The following is a 22054-nucleotide window of genomic DNA, read 5'->3' as shown; positions in this document are numbered from 1 at the left end:
CCGCATTCTGTCCATCATCTTTTTGTGTTGCTATAGTCGCCCTAAGTGGGAAAGGTATGCCCAGAGGTGGGTCTCATGCTTGCTATGCCACTGAATTAAAGCTACTCTAGCGGAAGAGGGGCGATACCCTGAAGCCAGTCCCAAGATGCTTGTTTTCCAGTATAGGGAGGACCTGCCCTTGCAGTTCGAGCTGGACTGTTCCCATGGAGAGCAGGGTTAAGACCGATTTGCATATGGCTAGGTCCAAACTGGGGTGGAATGGTGAGCAAAAAAAAAAGATGGATTTAACCCAGATCTGTGATTGGGGGTGAATGTTTGACAATGTTCAGCATTCTGTCCATTATCTTTGAGTGCTTCTACAGTCGCCCTAAGTAGGAAGGGTATGCCCAGAATTGTGTCCCGTGCTGGCTATGCCACTGGATTCTAGCTACCCTGGCTGAAGAGAAGTAGAACCCTGAAACCGGCCCCAAGATGCATCTTTTTGGTCCAGGGAGGACCTGGCCTGGCAGTTCGGGATGGACTGTTCCCATGGGGAGCAGGGTCAAGACTGATTTGCATATGGCTGGATCCAAACTGGGGTGGCATGGTGAGCAAACAAACAATGGATTTAACCTAACCCAGAGCTGTGACTGGGGGTGAATGTTTGACCATGCTCAGCATTCTGTCCATCATCTTTTTGTGTTGCTATTAATTTATGATCCCATAATACCCAAAACTGTGATCCTCTTTTGAGAACCTATTCTTTTGGCATCTTAGTAACTGCATTGTTTTTCGTTGCACTTTACTTCTTTATCACTTGTGTCCGATAGAATCAAAAGATTTCTACATTCTCCTGGGGACAATCGGTCTCCACTGTCTGACTTTGCTATTTAAGCTGTCGGGTGAATGTATGTATATATAAGGCAGGCAGGCAGGCAGGCAGGCAGACAGACAGACAGACAGACAGACACTTCTATCAGTAGGTAGTTATAGTTAGGACCTAGTTTCCATAGGAAAAGCGTTTTTGTTTTGCTAATGACTTTGGTGCAGTTTGACGAATCTTCACAACATTTCCAAAATTTGTTTGCCACTCACTTCAGCTGCTGTCTGGAAAGTTTCAGGGTGATTTGTCAAGCGGGGGCCGAGAAAAAAGGGGTCCCAAAAAGCATTTTCCCCATGCAATTTCCCGTAGGGATTTTAGACAAGACTACTGCCCGAACCACTGGACGGATTTACACCAAATTTGGCAGAAAGCTAGATCTTGGACAAGAAAGAGTGCTTATTGTATTTGGTGTAAATCTGTTTTAAAGTTACTAAAGAAAAAAGATTTATGTATATCTAGAGAAATAGATCCACGCACCAACAGCAATGATTGGCTGGCCGCAACCTGAGAGAAATGTTGTGGCTGCCATTTTGTGAATCGGGACATGGTTCCTGGGGGGGGGATAGGCTATAAGGGGTCAAGATAGAGGTATCCTGACCCCATGGGACTGATGGAGGGGTCTGTGAGGGACCCCTCATGAGCAAGAAATTTCCCAAAATGTTTTGTTTGTGGTGTGCGAGGGTCCGCTTAACCACTGTGGAGCTCAGCTCTACCCCCAGTGTGAATATGTGCAGATCCATGGATCTGGACCCAATTAAAACAACACATACACCCAGAGATCCATAAAACTACCCATAGAACCCCACTCACAGACCCCAAACAGACACACACACAGCCATGTATACACCCAGCCACTTACACTCCAACTCACAGACCCACACAGCCACTGACACACCCATACAGCAAAACCACTGACACACCCACTCACACACCCATACAGTCACTCACATGCCACTCAGAGACCTGCACAGCCACATATACACCCACTCACCACATACTCATACAGTCGGCATGGCCCCCCTTTGTGACTCAGCAGCGGATGTGGGGTGCCAGATCCCAATTAAAAAACACATACAGCCACTTACAAACCTACTCACACATCCATACACCCACACACACACACACACACATCCAGTCATTGATTCATCCACTCAGGGACCAAGAGAACCATTCACGCACCCACTCACAGACCCAAACAGGAACTCACACATCCATTTGCACAGCAACGTACACATCCATACAGCTACTTGCATACCCATTCACAGACCCACACAGGCACTCACAGACCCACTCACACACCAATACAGCAAAACTACTGACACACCCATACAGCCAATTACACACCACTCAGCGAAGGACACATCCACACAACCAGTCATACACCCACTCACACATACCCATAAAGCCACTCATACACCCGCTCACACACCCATACAGCCACTGATACATCCACTTAGAGACCCAGAGAACCTTTTACACACCTACATGGGCTCTCACATGCCAACATTCCAACCACAAACCCACTCACACACCCAGAAAAACACTCACACACCCAGTCAGAGACCCAGAAACCAATCACACAACCATTTTTTTCACTCATACAGCCACTCACCCATACATATAGTCACTGATACATCCACTCAGAGACCAAGAGATCCACTAACACACCCACACACCAACATTCCAACCACACAACCACACAACCACTCACACACCCAGTCAGAGACCCAGAAACCACTCACACACCTATTTCTTTAATTCGTGCAGCCACTCACACACCCACTTACAGACTGGGAGAACCATTCATAGACCCCCATAGGCGCTCACACACCCACTCGGACACACTTCTACAGCTAGTGACACATGCACTCACAGACCGACACAGCAACTTACACACCCAGGGGCCCACAAGTTGGCTGTCTTTGGGGGGGTTGGTCAAATGCAGTGCACAGCAGGGGGCTAGTTGCATACACGGGTTGGTCACTGCGGGGTTGGTTGTTGTGCCAACCGCGGACAGCCACATGCCATGCACGGCAGCAGTTGGATTAACGTATGGTAATTAAAAATTACTTTTATGTTAAAACAAACAAACTCACTGAAAAAAAAAAAAGGATACAGAGACATTATAGTTAGGAAATAGCATGATAAAAACATAAAAATTCACTATATAAAACAAAGGTTACAGGGACCTTACTGTTAGGAAATAGAATTTAAAAAAACCATAAAAATTCACACAAAAAAAACACAGGTTACAGGGACGTTATAGTTCAGTTCAGATTTTACACACATAAAACCATAGACATTCAGCAGAAATAGTTATCCTATGAAACTATAACTCGTGCCCTAAGGTAACTATAGCTCGTGCCCTCGCCATGCGCTGCCAATTACCCACATATTACATCAGTCATGACATCATCTATGACATCATTGATAATATCAGTGCAACATTTGGAAAATGTGCATGGCATGGGCACAAGTTATAGTTACGCAAGGGTACGTATATTATACGGAATGTTATGGCGGTGCAGGATCAGTAATATTGTTTGGATATGGTCCATCCACTTTTCTGATTTAATTTTGTTTACAAAAAAGGCGATGCGACAGGAACGACATGCGGGACGCCGCATTGGTTTCGCCACTTCGCTTCATCTTTGAAGAATTGATAACAATAGGCTCCGATGGGATATGATACAGCTTTTCAACAATGTCTGGTCCGTTTGCAAAACCCGGGGCGGGTACTTTCAGGTGCAAAGAGTTTGATTAATGGTTGTCTATATAAAAAAAGGGCAAGTCCGGCAGGCTTGTCTCTTTTCTGCCAAGACTTGCGTGAAGCAGCTTACGGCCAGTGGTAAGATCATGTTGACATTTAAGTTGCTTACCAACACCGTGGCTATTTTAGGTGTTAGACTGCAGCTTATGTGTGAAATGTTGAGCAAAACAACTGCTCAAGACTTAACAGTTGTGTGTAACAGAATAGAAGTCGCCGGCGGTGTGACCTACTCTATCAAACATAACCGGCCTTGTGGGGTGGTGTGGGTGTCTGTTCGGGCTGCAATTCAAATTTGTTTAAATACAGTCATTGTTTTATTTTTTGGGGCCAGATTACAGAGGGCTATGCATTATGCATGAAAATAACATGCAACGCTCGTGCCAGGTTTATCTATTTTGATGGGTTATTAGGATGTTAGCAAATGGCGACATGCTGCGTTGCGTTAATATGGGTTGGCTTGCAATGACATAGGATACACAATATACACTGGGGTGCGTTTGTAGCGATACAAATGGCTGAGACACGCCATTTGTGCCGGTTGAATACGCAATAATACAATGTGCACTGGCATAAGATAGCAGCACACTGCCCTACGTTAAGTGGCGGGGAGTTTAATATTTGCTGTCATTGTTTGTGGCATTCACGCACTGGATACACTGTAATAGTTTTTTAAGTAGCGATGCTAATAAATGGTGATGTGCTACATCTCGTTAGGATATGTGGGTGCCTGATGTGTCCTGTGTCTTTTGTGGTCTATTGGTTTTGGGTACTCACTATTCAAACACATTGTAATGGATGCCTTTTTCATGTTATGAGTGTAGCCGTCTGAAGTATGGTCTGAGCATTGTAGCCTTGTCTGGTGGATACCATATTTGATACTTTTTCCTTTCTTCGTTTTACCTTATGCTCTTCATGCATATATTTGATGTCTCCTTTTGGTTGTCATTGTTATCACGATACTCCTTTCTACAAAGTAATTCACACTGCCCACATATTATGTTATCAGGTGTCAATTATGTGGGCGGATTAGCCTGAACCATGAAGGACCTTGGGTTCGAAACATAACGGTGATCCCGTCCACATATGAACTGTATTTTCTAATGGCGGAGCGTAGAATCAAGGAATTGATATGTGATTAAATGATATATAATGTAAATGGTATGTAATTTCAATCATTATTGCAATACATGTATTCATTAATGAGATGGATAGTTGGACTTTTGGAGTAATATGTTGTGATATTTTGCACAAGTGATTTACTATTTTTATTATCTTTACCATGCTTTTCTCCTTTCGCTCTTCTTTTCAATTCTGTGCAACATAATATGATCTGAATTATGAAGACAATTGAAGCATGCCGTAAATGGTTTTATTATTGTTAACCATTTTTATCGCCTTCACTTGTTACTTTCCCATAGTCTTTAGTTTTGTTGATTGTATCATACATATATGTTGAAGTCGTAAACCAATCTAATGATGAATATTCTAAGATTCATGTATATATTTGTAACCCATATCGTACGTGATGCCATATGGGTGACCCTTCTGTTTGTTACCCCCGGTGAAGTTTACATAATGGCTTTAATGTGATCTGAAATTAAATGTAATAAGTTAATGTATGTTGGATTTTTCTTTCCTTGAGGGTTATGTAATGTTCATTTTATTTTTTTTAGATGTTTATTCTGCACTCTATATGTCATGTCCTATATGTTTATTCATATTTAAGTATAAATATGTTTGTACTTATTATGTTACAGCTATGAAGAAGTTCACATCTGAGAACTAAACGTGTTGGCTGTGTTGTTTACTGTAACATTTGGAGTCCTTTTATACAAGCAAAATAAGGAAGATATGGAATAAGTTATACTCTGGTTGGGACTATTTTGCATGAACATTTGCAGTTGGTGCCCTACTATTTGTGTTTTTCCTTACATTGTTGCCATATGGTCTCATGTTTGAGCAGCGGGGGCTTACAGGGTGTGCACACCTAAAAGACTGTTTTGAGAATTACTTATTCTGGGACAAGAGGGAAGTGCGGTTCATTAGGACTCGCTGCTCTTTTGATCTTGTTGTAATACGTCCCTGTAACCTTTGGTTTTCTCAGTGAATATATATACACACAATTATACATACTACTAGGCAGCAGGATCACTCGTCTGATCCAATCAAGTGTCACAATCACAAAACGGTTCTCCTCCTCTCCCACCCATGAACTCAAGAATGGAGTGTTGTATGGAGTTTACATATTAAGGATCAGTCTATAACATGCACACAAGGTCCAGATTTTCCAGCAAGACAAATAGTCCATTCTGCTTGTAAATGATAGACAAGGTATTTGGGTACCCTACCAGCGTTGTTCCAACTTCTCTCTCTTCAATACCTTACATTACACATCAGGTGTGTCTGCATCAGTGAGCACAAATGAATTCAGGAAGAAGGCAAGTACTTATCGTTGCCTTCTGTTCAAATGGCAGGTCACATCTGAAGTTTCATGAAATGTAGCGGGCAAGAGTAGATATGAAAGTAGAGAAACATTTGAGAACTGACTTGAAGGTGATGAATGCATGAGAGTAGCAACACATTGAGGATCGTATGCACAGACACTAGGAGATAGGCCAATAAAGAAAATGGAAGATGAAAGCAAGTGTGAAAGGTGTAATGTGGTGGCTGATCCAGTTAGGAGTGTACTGAAGTGGATGAGAGGTAGAAAGAAGAAATGTAAAAGAAATTATAGGTAACAGGTAAAATTAAACTGTATTGCAGTGGCACAGGTTTTACTACATAACATTTTCAAACTTGCAGATACCGACCTCACAAGTGCAGGTGATCCGTCGAGGATGAGGTGCTTCCTGTTGCAACTGATATACTGATAACAAATAGAAAAAATATAAACTGAATTTACAGAAAAGCTGTAACAGTATCTTGGTACAATTCTGCACATTTAAACACCTTTTTAAAAGTGAATTCCACAATAGGTTTTACATTTTAATAAAACAAGTGTGATTTTAAAAACAGATCCATGCCAATGTCTTAGCATTATTTATACTCAATTAAATGACATTCAAACATTGCCCTTACTTTTTAATGTAACTTCTCGCTACTGCACTTCACATAAAGATCTTAACTGTTTAGTTTGTTCAAGTGTTCAGTCTTTTAAAACCATTACACCAAGACAACATATTAACATACATAAAATATCATAGTAGAATTAATTAATAAACCTATTATAAAAACATAAAACAATGGATCATTACTGGACGTTTGATAAAGACGAATTCAAAGATTTTAACTGATCGTCTCATCTTGGGTGTGATGACTGCAAAGTTTCAAGATTATTTGTGAGTGCATAGTTAATTAAAACCATTGCACTAATAATACAATCCCAAAAATTAATTAACAATAAAATACAACATTTTCCAAACAGTCTTTTCATTTACATACTGGTTTCTCATGGTTTCCATAAAAAGCCATTAAGATAGGGATAATATACTGAAGTCCTCATAAATTATAAAAGTCACTGTACAAGTGTGCAAAATTCATCTTGTTCCACTTTTCCAAAACAACTTTGATATCATATTAAGAGGAACATCAAAATTGAATAGAAAACGAACATCTTGTTAAGGGTCAAAGTTCATTGTGCAACTGTGCAAATTCTTAAATGTGGCTATTTATTGAAATAACAGAGTTCTAGGAAGACAGTCTTGCACTGAGTCAGTCAAATGTTAGTTTAATATTTAATTAAAACCATAAACATATTAAAATATGCAATAAGCATTACACCAATAAAAACCAATTTACAGACAATAATAATAATAACGTAAAATACATGGCCGACTCCGCTTGCCCAGAGTGCCACCGCTGTTGTGAGCCCAAAGTGCCTACTGTTCATAAAGTGCTTACCTGCTTCTCTTCGCAGGGCTTCCTGATCATTACCCCAATGTGCCAAAAGGCGCATAAAGTGGCAAATGCTTAAACGTATGTATCTTGACCAGATTAACCAAACAAGTAAACTCATAAAAATGCTGAGAGGCGTGACAGATCAGATCTTTTAATATAACTGAAACCCACACAATGCAGTGGGGTTTATGGCATCCTGGGAACAAAAAGTGATGGGTGCAAACTGTAAACTTTCTATTGAGTAGGCTAACTGATCAACTAAACGCGTAAAGTGCCAACAAGGCTTATATGGTGTCTAAGATGTAATATGTGCTCACATAATGTGCCTCCCACTTATCCCTGTTGATTGGTGCAGGTTTCCCTTCCTCTAAAAAACCTAACTTGTCACAATCCCCAGTATATAAAACCACTGGAGGCCAAATGGCAATAAAACTTGAGCTTGACACATGCCCTTGAAGCAGAAAGGCGGGAAAGGAACTAGAGGAAGTCGGTCTCTCTGGTAGCCTGCCCTTTATGGGAGCCCTTTGGGGAACCTATATTAAATGACCACCATATCCCCAGGATCAGCAAAAATATTATCTTTAACCAGGTCCTTAGAAATATCCCAAAATTGCACCAGTCGGATGTTAAGCATTGTATTCCTTGGAACCAGCGATGCTATTGCTGCCAATCTGCATGATCTAGTCCCCACTACCTTAAACTTCTTCTTTAGCAGGGTCCTCCGCGGTTGGTCTCAACAAAGTGCAAATATATAGGATGTACAGCAGTGACTCATTTGACTGATGGCACCAATGACATTCCATATCATCGCCCGGTTGATCTTTTTCCTGCCATCTTGGTATTAAAGTCTAAGGTGGGAATCTCTCCCAACCTCAAAGACATACATTTCTGTTTGATCTTCTGGGGGCAGGCAGCTTCTAAAATACAGAGGTCATTTTGGTTGTTGTAGGAGTTCAGTACCAGCCATCCATGTGAACGTTTGGCTACTGATCTTTGTACTCTTATTCAGCTTTTCAAATTAATACTTTTATTTACTATCCTTCTAAATACTTGGGTGGGTATATCCAAAGATAAAAGCTCACCCATCCAGAGTTTTTATACTATCCTCAAAGTATTTTTTATACACACCTGTTCCTCTTTGGAGATTGATTTCAGACAGAGCAGGCTGGCTAGCGAGCCCTCGATGGCAGCTCTCAGCTTGTGGCAGCATTAAACAAATCTTTCCTTGCCTGGCCAGAGTCTGCCTTGTCAGCAAGAACTCCAGTCTGACTTGTGCAGGCGATGCTGATTTCGGCAGCAGGAAAACTTTTTTGTAGGTTTTTGTTAGGATTTTGTCCAGTAGACTGGCCTCCGTGCCCAGCATCATTTCACTTCCATATGAGAGGGAGGGCATCAGTCTTGCCTTCATTACTGCAACCAGTGGTTGGAGGTTGTACCCCCGAAGAGTTTTTGCCAAGGTTATGACTGCAAAGTTTAAGGCTAAAGCTTTTTCTCTAATCGCTTACCTCTGTGGAGCACACAAGGCCCTGGAGTCTACCTTAACACGTAGATAGACTTATGCCGATGTCTCAGTCTATCATCGTAGCTCCGTTAAGATACCATTTGCGTTGATTTAGGATGCAAGATGACTTTCATTTTCTTAAGGTTACTCTTCAACTCATTCTTTGCTGCATATGTTGGCAAGCGATTGATTGCTCTGTGCAGACCTACCCTGGTGTTACTAAGCAGAAGCAGGTCGTATACGTACAAGATGTTCGACAGCGGTATGCTACCAAGACTCAAGGCACGTGATATCAACTCATCTAACACTGGGGGAAGGTTCGAAATGAATAAATTAAATAGGATTGGAGCAAGGACACACCCCTGCTCAAGATCAATTGATGTCCTCGCTTCTCTTAACAAGTGGGTGCCATCGCTGACCTTGATCTTGACCCAGGTATCCGTATAACGCAACCTGATTGCCTTTAAGAGGTTATGTGGGATTCCCCACTGCTGGAGCTTTGCCCATAGCTTTTTACATGGGACGCTGTTGAACGCTAACTTATAATCCACAAAACACATATACAAACTTTCTACTGGCCTCTGCTCTACTTAGGATTAGTAATATAGCCATAAGGTTAGCTAGCGTACCTTGCGTCCTCGTAAACCCAGTCTGGTTGTATTTGACACCCATGCCTCTAGATGATCAAGCAATAGGGTTGAGAAATACTTGAAGTCTGCCTCCAGTAATGCTATTAAGTGGTAATTGCCCGGGGATGAGGCGGCTCCTCCTTAAAAATTGGGTGTATGATTGAACCTTTCCAACTTCCCGGGATAGAACCATCTACCAAGATGGTGTTAAACATGCTAACCGAAAAGTTGGCACATCGCGAGGTATGCTCTTTGAAGACGGATTGAGGGATTACGTTTGGGCCAGGGGCACAGTCAGAAGAACAAGTTACTTACCTTCGGTAACACTTTATCTGGTGGATACAGTATCTGCCTGTGGTTTCCTCACCTTGTGAATATCCCCTGCGCCAGCAACATTGGGAAACTTTTCTAGCAGTCCACGCCGATGAGGTCGAAAACGACGTCACAGAGGAACGGCTCCACTCGCGACTCCGCTGACATCACCGGCTCCATAAGATGACCTCGTCGTCGTGAGGACGTCAGTTCCGCCCCTTTTTTCCGTGCCTTCGAGACACACGGACGGACCGACAGCAATATATACACAGTATACACAGTACATGATATGCAAAGCAACACACACAGTGTGAAGAATAAATAGAAAGGCAAAAGAATAACACAATGCCTTTGACAGTAACAAATACATTTTGAAACACCATCATTAGAATTGTAGGTATAGAAGGATGGACAATGGGGAGGCGAGTGGGTCAGTGAGGAATCCACAGGCAGATACTGTATCCACCAGAAAAAGCGTTACCAAAGGTAAGTAACTTGTTCTTCTGATGGATACATCTGCCAGTGGATTCCTCACCTTGTGAATAGATTCCCACAGCACTCCCCACTCCCGGAGGAGGGTGTCCACCCTTCTATACCAGAAAGTCCTGATGGACAGAACGCGTAAAGTGTCCGTCCCTCCTCACCTCGGTGTCTAAGCAATAATGTTTTGCGAAGGTGTGGAGGGAGGCCCAAGTTGCCGCCCTACAAATGTCCGCCACAGGAACACCCTCTTTGCTCTAGTGGAATGAGCTCTTAAACCCTCTGGAGGTTCCTTACCCGCCAAAGAGTAGCATATCTTGATGCACAAGACAATCCATCTGGAAAGGGTGCGCTTGTACACCGCTCGGCCTTTTCTGCAGCCAACAAAGCCCATGAAGAGCTGGTCATCAACCCTGAAGTCCTTTGTCCTGTCAAGGTAGAAGCTCACCGCCCTCTTAGGGTCCAAGCGGTGAAGTCTCTCCTCCTCCTTGGAAGGGTGAGGGGGAGGATAGAAGGTAGGGAGGGTAATGGATTGCCCCAGATGGTCAAAAACGGGGGTTTTGAACTACGAGCTTGAAGCTCACTTACCCTCCTTGCCGAGGTAATTGCAATGAGGAAAACCGTCTTAAAAGACAACAGTCTCAAGGGACACTTGTACAAGGGCTCGAAGGGAGAACCCATAAGATTAGTCAAGACAAGGTTTAAATCCCATTGAGGCACAATAAAGGGAGTAGGAGGAAACCTGTTTGTGAGACCCTTAAGAAATCGAAGAACAATAGGTGATTTGAATAATGACGGCTGATCCGGCAAGCAAAGGAAAGCCGACAAAGCCGATAAGTATCCCTTCACAGTGGCCACAGCAAAGCCTTGCTGAGCAAGAGAAAGGGCAAACTGTAGAATGTTAGACAGACGAGCCTTCAAAGGATCAACTGACTTCTCTCCACACCAAAAGTACAAATTTAGACCACCTATAGGAATATATAGATTTGGTGGAATGACGTCTGGCAGACAAAATTACATCCACCACGTCAGGCGGGAGAGAAAAATAATTCAGGTTGCCCCGTTCAATCTCCAGACATGAAGGTGTAAGCTCTGGAGGTGGGGATGTAGAACCTGCCCCTCCGACTGTGAGAGGAGGTCTGCCCTCAGAGGGAGACGGAGCAGAGGGCACAAGGAGAGGTGGAGAAGATCTGTAAACCACACCCTTCTTGGCCAATCCAGGGCGATCAAAATGACTTGGGCCCAGTCTTGGCGAATCTTCCTCAGAACCCGAGGAATCAAGGGTATGGGAGGAAACGCGTAAAGGAGTCGTGAGCCCCAACTCAACTGAAACGCGTCCCCCCCAACGCTCCCTGCATCAGATACTGGAGACTGCAGAATGACGGGCAGTGAGCATTCTTGTGAGTGGCGAACAGGTCCACCCGAGGAGTTCCCCCACATCCGAAAGACGTTACGAACTACCTCCGGATGAAGCCTCCACTCGTGGTCGGTGGAGAACTGCCGACTGAGACTGTTTGCACGTACGTTCAGCACCCCGGCCAGATGATTTGCAGAGAAAAAGAGACCCCACTCCTCCCTGTTTGTTTATATACCACATCGCGATAGTGTTGTCCGACAGGACTTGAACAGACTGACCGCGAAGGGAAGGGAGGAAGGCCTTGAGTGCTAAACGAATTGCCCTCAATTCCAAAAGGTTGATGTGAGGCAAACTTTCCTCTGGAGACCAAAGACCCTTGATCTCCAGATCCCCCAGATCCCCAAGGTGGATGCATCCATTATCACCGTGGCTACCGATGGAGGTAGATGAAAGAGCTTCTACTGAGACAGGTTGCCCTCCACGCTCCACCAGGACAGATCTGCTGCAGCTTCTCTGGAGAGCCTCACAGACTCCCTGAGATCTCCTTTGTGCTGATACCACTGCTTGCAGAGGCACCACTGGAGCGCCCTCATGTGCCAGCGTGCATGGTTGACCAACAGGATGCAGGAAGCGAACAGACCGAGCAGGCGAAGGACCTTCAGAACTGGAAGTTACAGACTCCCAATCTTGTAGAAAATGGGTAAGCCGGCCCCCCACAGGACCAGCATGATCCGGAATGGCGGATCTAGGGCTGCTTTGCGGTGGTGGGAGGGGCTGAGGAGGAGGAAGAGGAGGAGGAGGAGAGCTGACGGCCACGTGTGCGACCCCTGATTCTACCTCTGAAACCTCTAGACGAGGAACCTTGCTGCTGCTGTTGCTGCTGCTGGGTCTGTCTATAGGATCGAAAGGATGTCCTTCCGAACCCTCTGTACCTTTTAAAAGACTCCATCGACTGAGATTGCAGGCCCAGAGATTTAGCCGTCGCCTTGCTCTCTTTGAAACGCTCCAGAGCAGCATCTGCCTTTTTACCAAACAGGTCAGATCCATCAAATGGCAGGTCCAAAAGAGTTGATTGCACATCCTGTGAAAACTCCGAAGATCTTAACCATGCACTCCTTCTGGTGGCGACAGAAGATCCCATGATCCTCGCCACTGAATCCGCCATGTCCAGTCCACTTTGGATCACCTGGCGTGCAGCCGCCTGGGCATCAGTCAAGATCTCATTGAATCCAGCCCCATCCTCCTCAGACAGTTTAGGCGCCAGCTTCTTAGCAGAATCCATAAGCGCATGCACATAGCGTCCTAGAAGACAAGTGGCGTTCGTTGACTTCAAGGCCATGCTGGCTGATGAAAATACCTTTTTTACTGATTGGTCCAGCCTTTTAGCCTCTCTGTCCCCCGGAACCTGAGGAAAAGCACACTTGGACTTTCCTGAACAAGCTGCCTGAATCACCAGGCTCTCAGACGAAGGATGTGACGTTAAAAACTCAGGGTCCCCTGGGGCTGCCCTATATCTCCTAGCAACCGTCTTAGAGACCGCAGGAGCAGAAAAGGGCTTACGCCACACCTCTAACACAGGGTCAATAATGGCCTCATTAAAAGGAAGCAATGGTTCTGAAGCTGCTGTAGGAGAATGTAATACCTCAGTTAAGTTAAAATGTTCGATTTAAACTCCGTAGTTGGCAACTGGAGATCAAGCAGTTCTGCAGCCTTCCTGATAACTGCATGATAAGGAGCAACGTCCTTAGAGGGTTCGTCCGACGGTGGAGTAATCTCCCACTCAGGAGACAAATCCAACCCACTAGCTTCCTTAAGCTCCTCAAATACTTCATCTGATTCTACCAATTCTCCTTCTTCTGCTTCCTCCAGAAGGTACCTCCGCTCATCAACAACCCTCTGAGCTTCCCTTCTGGACAGAATCAGTATCATTGGCGTCGGCGGCGCCGTGTTCAAATCCGACGGCGACAGCGTCGAGCGTGGATCTGCAGGAGCCGCCGGTGTCGAACGAGGTCGAGCCAGAGCCGGTGAGGATGGAAGCGGCGTCGACGTCCTCGGAGCCGGAAGATTCCAAGACGGCGTCGCTGGAAAGAACAGCATGAAAGGGGCCTGTGGATATACTTGCGGCACCCCTAAATTAAACGCCATTGGACCCATCGGACCCGCAGGTGCACCAGTGGTGTACATGGCTCTAGCGAACACCCCGTACATAGCATTCAAATAATGCGAGGGGTCCTGACCTGGTCCAGGGAAAGCAGGGTACTGGTCAGGCATCACCGGACTCGGGCCAGCCGACGGTGGAATCAACGGCGTCGCAGGCTCACCCGAGACTTGAAGTTCTTCAACTGGAGCCGGAGATGGAGCCAGAGATGATACCGGCGCCGGAGATGGAACCGGTGTCGGAGTCTGAGCCGGAACCGGTGAAGCCGGAGTCAAGGAAGCCACTGGCGATGAAGGACCAGGAGGGTCCTTCCGGCGTCGAGTTGGTGATTTCGACTTCGGAGCCGAGCTCTTGTCCGAATGGTGTCGAGACGAGTGTCTTCTCTTCTTCTTATGCTTCTTGGCTCGAGAAGCATGCCCGGAAGTCGACTTCGACGCCGACCTCAATTGAGACCTTGACCTCCTTCTCCCTCTCTTCTCCTTCTTCATTTTTGCAATGAAGAGCTTCGCTTCCCGTTCCTTAAGAGTCTTCGTGCTCATCTTGCGGCAGCTGGAACAGCCATCCACGTCGTGGTCTGATGACAAACACCACACACAGTCCTCATGTGGATCTGTGATCGACATGCTTGCCACACTCACGGCAAGGCTTCCTTGTCGACATTCTCGAGAAAGAACAGAGAAAATCTAGATAATACACAAAGTAACAACGATGCTAACAACAGCGATTCCCGAAATCCGTTGGCTTCGACGGCACGGGAAAAAGGGAACTGACGTCATCACGCCGACGAGGTCTTCTTATAGAGCCGGTGACGTCAGCGGAGTCGCGAGCGGAGCCGTTCCTCTGTGACGTCTTCTTCGACCTCATCGGCGTGGACTGCTACAAAAGTTTCCAAATGGTGCTGGCGCAGGGGATATTCACAAGGTGAGGAATCCACTGGCAGATGTATCCATCAGAATAAGATTTAATAATTGTATTTATTGCAGAAGCAGTATACTCCAGAGGCTCAGTGGGAAAATTTTCTCTAGACACATTGTGCATATTTCCTAAAAAATGTGACTAAGTGCTTTAGCCAGCCGTCCTCGCTTACATTTGCATATTAAGCTGCCCCTGGGCCTTTATCAATGTCATTAATCAGCTTCCAAATATTTTTGGTTTTGGGTCTTTTAGCTTGGCGGCATGCACAAATTTATTTAGCCATAAAGTTTCTTGTTTGTTCCATACTCTAAATCCTCTGGGGAGTGCTGTAATTGCCTAAGCGTTCTGTTGATTTTGGCTTTCATCTTTGCATTACTGGGCTTTTCAGGGCCCTGTGCACACTCACTTATTCATACCTTTGGCTGGGTATTCAGAAGTTAGATAGGCTGTAACGATTTCGCAAACAGTTATCGGATTAGGTTCACCCTTAAGGTTTCCACAGCGTCTTCCGCCAGGACTTTCACAAAGTTTGCACTCCACTTCAAACGCTTTTGATTTTCAGACCTGATATCTTCCAACAAGGCCCCTGCTGGCTCGTGGTTGCACCTGTTAATCCTGATGGATAATTTTTGTGGATGGGGGTCACTTATCTGTCGGTGGGTGATTTTGAAATCCACCATATGATTGTATAGCTGATAGTTAACCACTGTGTAATCTAAATAAGAGACAGATTTGTCACATGACCTAGTGTATGTGGGCAGTGTATCCCCAGGTCACCCGCTCTTACTAGTTCCCCCCCGATCTTGTCTCTTCGTATAGAACGTGGCAAACTTTGGTCTGGGAGCGACCCTAATGCCTCAACATGCTCCTCACTTGGTTGATGAAACAAATTTAGGTTAGAATTTCCAGTGGCTAGCATATATGATGGTTGACATATATGTTTTTTAGCAGTAGCATGCTTGCAACAAACTGATCAACCGTGGCAGCTTTCCTTTTTGGATTGATGTAAACATCTACAAGCACCATCGGCTTGCCTGGCTGCTGAGGTATCCAGGAGTAATGCCGAAATCCAAGGTTAATCCGTGGTTAGCTCAACGTTTTTTGCAGGCAAATTAGAATTGACGTAAACTGACAGGCCGCCCTTTGCCCTTCCAAAAGAGCTACTTTTCTGTGTCAGTTTGCTGTTCTCTATAAACACTGATAGAGGAATACTATTTGAGCCCATGATTCCAGTATCATTATTATATCAAATGTGCTCAAAATTTCCACTACAGAGGCATCTTCCATTTTTGACTGCAGGCATCCCATGGTCCATGAGCAGATGGTTAGGCCGCCCCATTTCTTTGCACTGGGGTGGGCCTCTATTCAATCTTTAGTAGTTGTCTTGGACAAGACCGATAACAGCCAGCTTCAGCCATCCTGGGCTTCTTGCTTCCTTGTGATACTTTGATGTTCCACGAATACCCCCTTTATATTTATTTGAACTGTAAGTGCAGGGAGGTTCGCGAAGCTCGAACCACGGGAGGATACCACCCCCACCACCTGCGCCTCTCAAAACGGATGGTAAGGAGTCTGCCTCTTAGACGAGACGGGGTACTGCAGCTCTATCAATGGTGGGAGGGGGGTGAGGGAGAGATACCGGTCTCCCTGGAATACTATTGCTTCAGCAACTTCTTACTCTCTAGAACCTGTACTAAGAGGCCCGGTGTGGAAAACCTAATGAGCATGGCTTCTAAAATCTGCATCTCTGGTTGGCACAAACGTAATGGAAAGAACGTTGACATGGTTGAGGCCTAGTAATGTCCATTTCAGTTTTGAGACATTTGCACAGTTTAGAACGTCCTGTGAAACTCTGGATTTGAATTCTGGGATCCAAAGGAGCCAATGCCCCTGATCTTTATGCTCTGTTAATGCTTGGCTTGGAACATTCGATCCTGGAATACCACTGGGCCTAACCTATTGCCTATGAAGCCTGGGACCATTTTTATATGATCATTTTGCAATGTTTGACCCAGGGCTGCTGAATGAAATGCCCCGCTGGGCACTCCTCTACATTTGCAGGGAGCAACTTCCCTACCCGATGATGACCTCCCATCCTTAGGAGGGGAGATATCTTTTTTTAATGCAGTTCGGTTCATCTCTTCAATGGGCTTCATTGCTACCAGGCTATCATCCTCATTGCCCCCTTGCCTTGTGGGATTGTCTCAGCTACGGACACACTCCCTACGTCGAATACTGGGGCATACTCAGCTGGCCTGGAATCATCTGCCAGTAGATTGGGGCTTTCTGCATTGGCCTCTTCCTCCGTAGTGGTCCAGATTGAAATTGAGATTACAATATCACCATTCGGAATTGATACCTTCGCATTCATCCTGCTGGAATAGACGTTCGTTTGAGCATCGTGCTCATTTACGATTATCCACTCCATTGACGAACCGGACATCTGCCTCATCCCGTTTTTTCCGACCAACCCCCCCCAATTGCTGAGTCTTCAAGAATCTGCTTGTGGACTATTCGCGTACCACTCGATTGGACCACCAGCCAAAGAAATACTCCCTGGGCTGGACTTACATAATCTGGGGACCTACCACTGATAGGCCGAATGGGGGTGGCCCTTTGACTGCAGCACCCTAAATTTGAACTAGGATTACAGTGTATTTCATCTTCCCCGTGAACACTTCTGTACCCTAGACGTTTAGCATTTGTAGCTTCCATATTGTTTTGAAAAGTCGATTTGCATACAGTTCTGTGAAAGATCCGTTTTGTGTTGTCCCACACACCGCACATCGTCGTTGCCCTGATGAAGGTGTAGTTTACACCGAAACGTGCGTTGGCTCCTGCCCTTGTGGGCCCATTGGAAGAACTTTAACTATTTCCACCAAACGGGACTGGATCAGCCCGTTTCCAATATGGATGGGAATTTTTATGTGCAGAGAATACTATATATATAAAGAACCTATTTGTTTTGGTTTTTTCACTTATATGAATGTGTCGTGTGAATGATAGTGTGCTTGTTTGTGTCTCTGTGTGGGACTGTGTTTTTATAGCTATCACCATTGTATACATCTTTGGTTAAAATCATTATCAGATTATTGTTATCTCAAAATATGTTACTTTTATTTTCTTTGCTCTTTTGATTCCTTTGAACTCGCTCCGGCCCGAGGCCTAACTCTATTTGATTTGACCCATCCTTGGGCTTAACGATATCATTCTAGTGTAGACAGTGGGGTCTGTTCTCTCTGAAGGTCTACAATATCAGAAGACCCAGGATAGGCTTTGTTGCTTCCCTTCCTTGCTCACTCAGTTCCCTCTTCATTAGATGTATAGGTGCTAATGCTATCTCTCGGCACTGGCTAGATGACCTAACTACATCCCGCTGTGGGCTAGGGGCTTGCATCCGACTCACCCCTATGCCCATCAACTGATTGGTGGGTCCCTATTTCTTTTCCATCTGTCAGGAGTATCCTGATGTACCACAATCCTGGTGGATGTGCATTCATCTCATGTAATGCATGTGGTAGGGCTCGAGTGTGCGCCCTTTAGTGCAAGGTTGGCTTTTACTTCTTCCAATATCCCCTTGAAGATCTCCAGAAGGTGCATCAACTTGTCAATCACTTCCTTGCAAGAACAAGCAGTAAAGTCGATGTTCTTATTTGCGTGCACCCACGTGATTAGGGCGGTTAGTTTTTCAAGCTTGTCATCAATGCCTGACACAAAGACTATCCAAGGTATTGAGTAAATCCACCTCAATGTCTATCTGGTTGGCGTGATGATTGAGAGAGTGATAACTGTCACTTGCATGGAATTCAGAATATCTGCCCACAGCTTCTTGGTGTCGGTCATACTTTGGGAACCAACATTTTGTGTATCTGGCCCTACCATGCCTTTTCGATGCCGAGACTGGGAAGAGGGTTGTGTGTGGGGGGGGGGGGGGGGGGGGGAGGTGGAGGGCTGAGAATTTGTTATGCAGTCATCCTCCAATATCTGCTAGGAACAGGTTTTTCCTAATACTACAGCTGCCATCCAGCGGCTTTGGCCCCTCAACTTACTGGCCAGGAATGCCGGAAAAGAGCAGTAGGTGAGCTCTCGACATTTCGAATGTCTGAACTGAACTTGGGATCTGCAGAGGGTATCCTGTCCGTAAGCCAGTCTGCTGAGCTCTCTCCCTTAGTGGTATGGCTGTATGGCATTTTTGCGGCAGATTCTTCCATGGTGGACGAAGGGGGAAGGACATTGATTCTTCATGATCACTAAACTAGGTGACAAAGGAAAATGATTGAACTCCTTCCTTGCAGCCACATTGTTTTCGTTGTGTCCAAATGCCGCATGGCTGCTTGGTCTAAATTGGATGGCAGAATTACCCTGCACCTCAGTGGTGGAGACTGTGACCCTTCCATTTCCAGCACTTGTGAAACTGAAAAATTTCAGATATTTTTGTTACCTTAAAAGACACTTGCCATCCTATGGACCATCCTCGATTTTGGCAGATTTCCAATATTTCCCTGTCGGATGGGCTTCCTGGTGTATTTATATCCCTTTCTGCACCCGAGTCGTGATTGTCCAATGGGGAGTTCTTTACTGTTGCACCGTTAGCTATCCTTTTTGGTGCCGTCTCCCCTGTCTTCCACTCCCACTTCATTTTATTTGGCCCCAGGGCCTGACCTCTTGTTTTGGCACACCTCAGCTTATTCGAGCTATCCAAGCGCTGTACCAGGTATCTTTGACAGAGAAGGGTACCTGCTGGCCTGGTGCCATTTTTTGTTCATCAATCTTCTCCAAGCATATGAAGTGCCACCTCAACAACCCCCCCCCCCCCCAGGTTGCCGCTCACTGCGGTTTCTTATACGGGTAGAACACGAAAACTCTAGGGGCACTGCCTTGCCCTCCCCTTCATCCCCCCCTCCCAAGAGTACCGCTTGCTACTTGAGATTGCAATGGGGGTATGAGCATACTAGCGGCTGTGTGGTTCTTGAGCTGTTCTCGGGAGGGGAGCTCGCCTGGTCACAAGGCACACGTAAACCTAGGTGGGCAACTTCTGTAACACCGGGCTCAAACCTATTAGCCATGGAATCTAAACCACGTACCCCTCCAACACCTCCTTGCTAATAAAGTTTCAAGACTTTTTTGGGCCAAGACAGATTTCTGCATTGCAAACATAAAGGATTACCTTTCTTGGTTGCAGTAATTAAGCTCTGCATTCTCTTCTGGTTTGCAAAAGCAATACACTTTGTAGAGATAAAACTAATTCATAATAAAAAAAAAAGAAGACAGTTCTGAAAGTCAAGATTAAAATATAAACATAAACGCCAGTTATTAAGTCAGATTGTCTCCAGCCAATGATTAGGAAAATTTCACTTGTCTAAAAAAAATACATAAAATGACTGACATGCCTATTGATAAAAGACTTAAAAAAAAGTTTCCCTTCACAAATTGTCCTGCATCCCGTTTAAATAAATATTGGACGGAGTTAATATTCTTCTCAAGAGAATTAGAGCTGGATATATACAAATTAAATATTCAAATGATTCATGATAAATAGTACAGAAACAATATAAACTAGATTTAGGATGTTAACCTTCATGAAGATCCTTCAAACTAATGAACTGAAATGTCAAATCTACAGCGTACAAATTCATTGTTTACCTTGGAAGTTAAGTTAGGATCAATGTAATACTGCTGCTCTTTGTATAGCGAACATGGATGTTACCATGAAATTAATATTCCAGGCAGTTCTTAAATCCCATTCATAGGCCTGTTTTTAAGTTCTGTTTTAAAACATAATCTATTGCCAGGCAATGACAATTTAGCCACAACCTCCAATGGTGGCAACTAGTGTTCGCCAATTATCATGTTAACAGAATTCCTAATAGAATGGATAGAGATGTTCTTCGACTAAAACACTTTCCCACTGATTCACAAAATTTAAGTATCTTGATTAGAGCGAGCACATTCGGACAAGTGGAATATTAAGTGGTATTTGGTGTAAAAATAGTAAAGAGGAAACATTAACTCAAATTGCACTTTTCACTGTGGAGTGAAAGATCTTAAGTTAGAACTGTGGATCCATAAAGTAGAACAATAATACGTTAGTAAGTATGCACATTAAGTGAGGGACTGATTGTTCTGCCAAATTTATTAGAAAACCTCTTAATAGGAAACTTAATTTTCCTGCTTTTGAATTTAAGATTACAAAAATGCAAGTCCGAACTTGAACTGTTCTCAATAGTTAAGCCCAAATAAGATTAGTTGGTGACATGCTCCATGGTTGTAAGGTCAATTTTCCATGAAAAAACTGGATTTTTAAAACCAAAGCACATGACAGTTGATTTTGCAATGTTTATTGCAAGGCTAGTTAATTGATTATATTGCTCTCTAGTTTATGTAGTAGGCACTGAAACCCAATCTGGGTCATTGTTAGAATTGCTAAATCATCAGCCTAAACCAGATTATTTACCTCGCGGTTTTGTGGCTACAAAGGCCACATAATGCAAGAAACCTAGTAGGTCTACTATGTGAAGGAAAATAAGAGCGGGACTAGTATACAGCCCTGTTTCACACTGTTGGCTTTAGGGATCTTCAGAGATAAACCTCTACAATGCAATAATTTTATTTGAACCAAAGTTTAATGTGAAAATCAATCAAGAAGTGTAACATCATTCCCCAAGGACTGCAGTTTGAGCCATAGGTGATTTCAGTCTACCTCATCAAAAGCCAGAGAGTAATCGATAAAGCAGGCAAAAAGTTTGCTCCTGCATGAGTGGGTACAGTGAATCAGTATATACATTGTGGAGCACCCAGGTCGAAAAGTCAGTCTCTTTTTACTACAACAGACCCCTTTCACGTGCCTTTTCTGATAGTTTGAGCAGAAGAAATTTAGCAAACAAATTTCCATGAAATTGCAGCAGTGAAATTATACAGCAATTTTTGGGATCTTATTGCAAGTCAGGTTTACAAAGTGGTTGCAGCATTGGGCCTTTTCAAAGGTAAAGAATGGGCACAGAATTAATATTTTTAATTGCAAGGTGCTTAAAATGCTACTCCACAATGTGTGCGACTATTGTTAGCTACAGCAATTGGGATGCAGGCGCCCCAGACAAACAACTGGATTTTATCCATCACAACACATCCCTATATAATAATGTTTTATTGTTAACCCAGGAGACAAACTGGAAA

At 44.4% G+C, this 22054-nt stretch overlaps 1 protein-coding gene across 1 annotated transcript in view; it reads right to left on the bottom strand.

The window, feature by feature from the left end:
• The window catches only part of CHN1 (chimerin 1), a 365572-nt gene that overhangs the window by 239369 nt on the left and 104149 nt on the right, over positions 1 to 22054 (bottom strand). Inside the window, exon 3 of the mRNA XM_085645250.1 lies at positions 6443 to 6498. Within this exon, the coding sequence (XP_085501376.1) occupies positions 6443 to 6498 (56 nt within the window). The remainder of the gene's footprint in view (positions 1 to 6442; positions 6499 to 22054) is intronic.

The sequence above is a fragment of the Triturus cristatus genome, chromosome 3_1 (genome assembly GCF_964204655.1).
Source record: "Triturus cristatus chromosome 3_1, aTriCri1.1, whole genome shotgun sequence".
Classification (NCBI taxonomy): Eukaryota; Metazoa; Chordata; class Amphibia; order Caudata; family Salamandridae; genus Triturus; species Triturus cristatus.
Note: the sequence above shows the minus strand (reverse complement) of the source record. Positions and strands in the feature narration are given on the sequence as shown.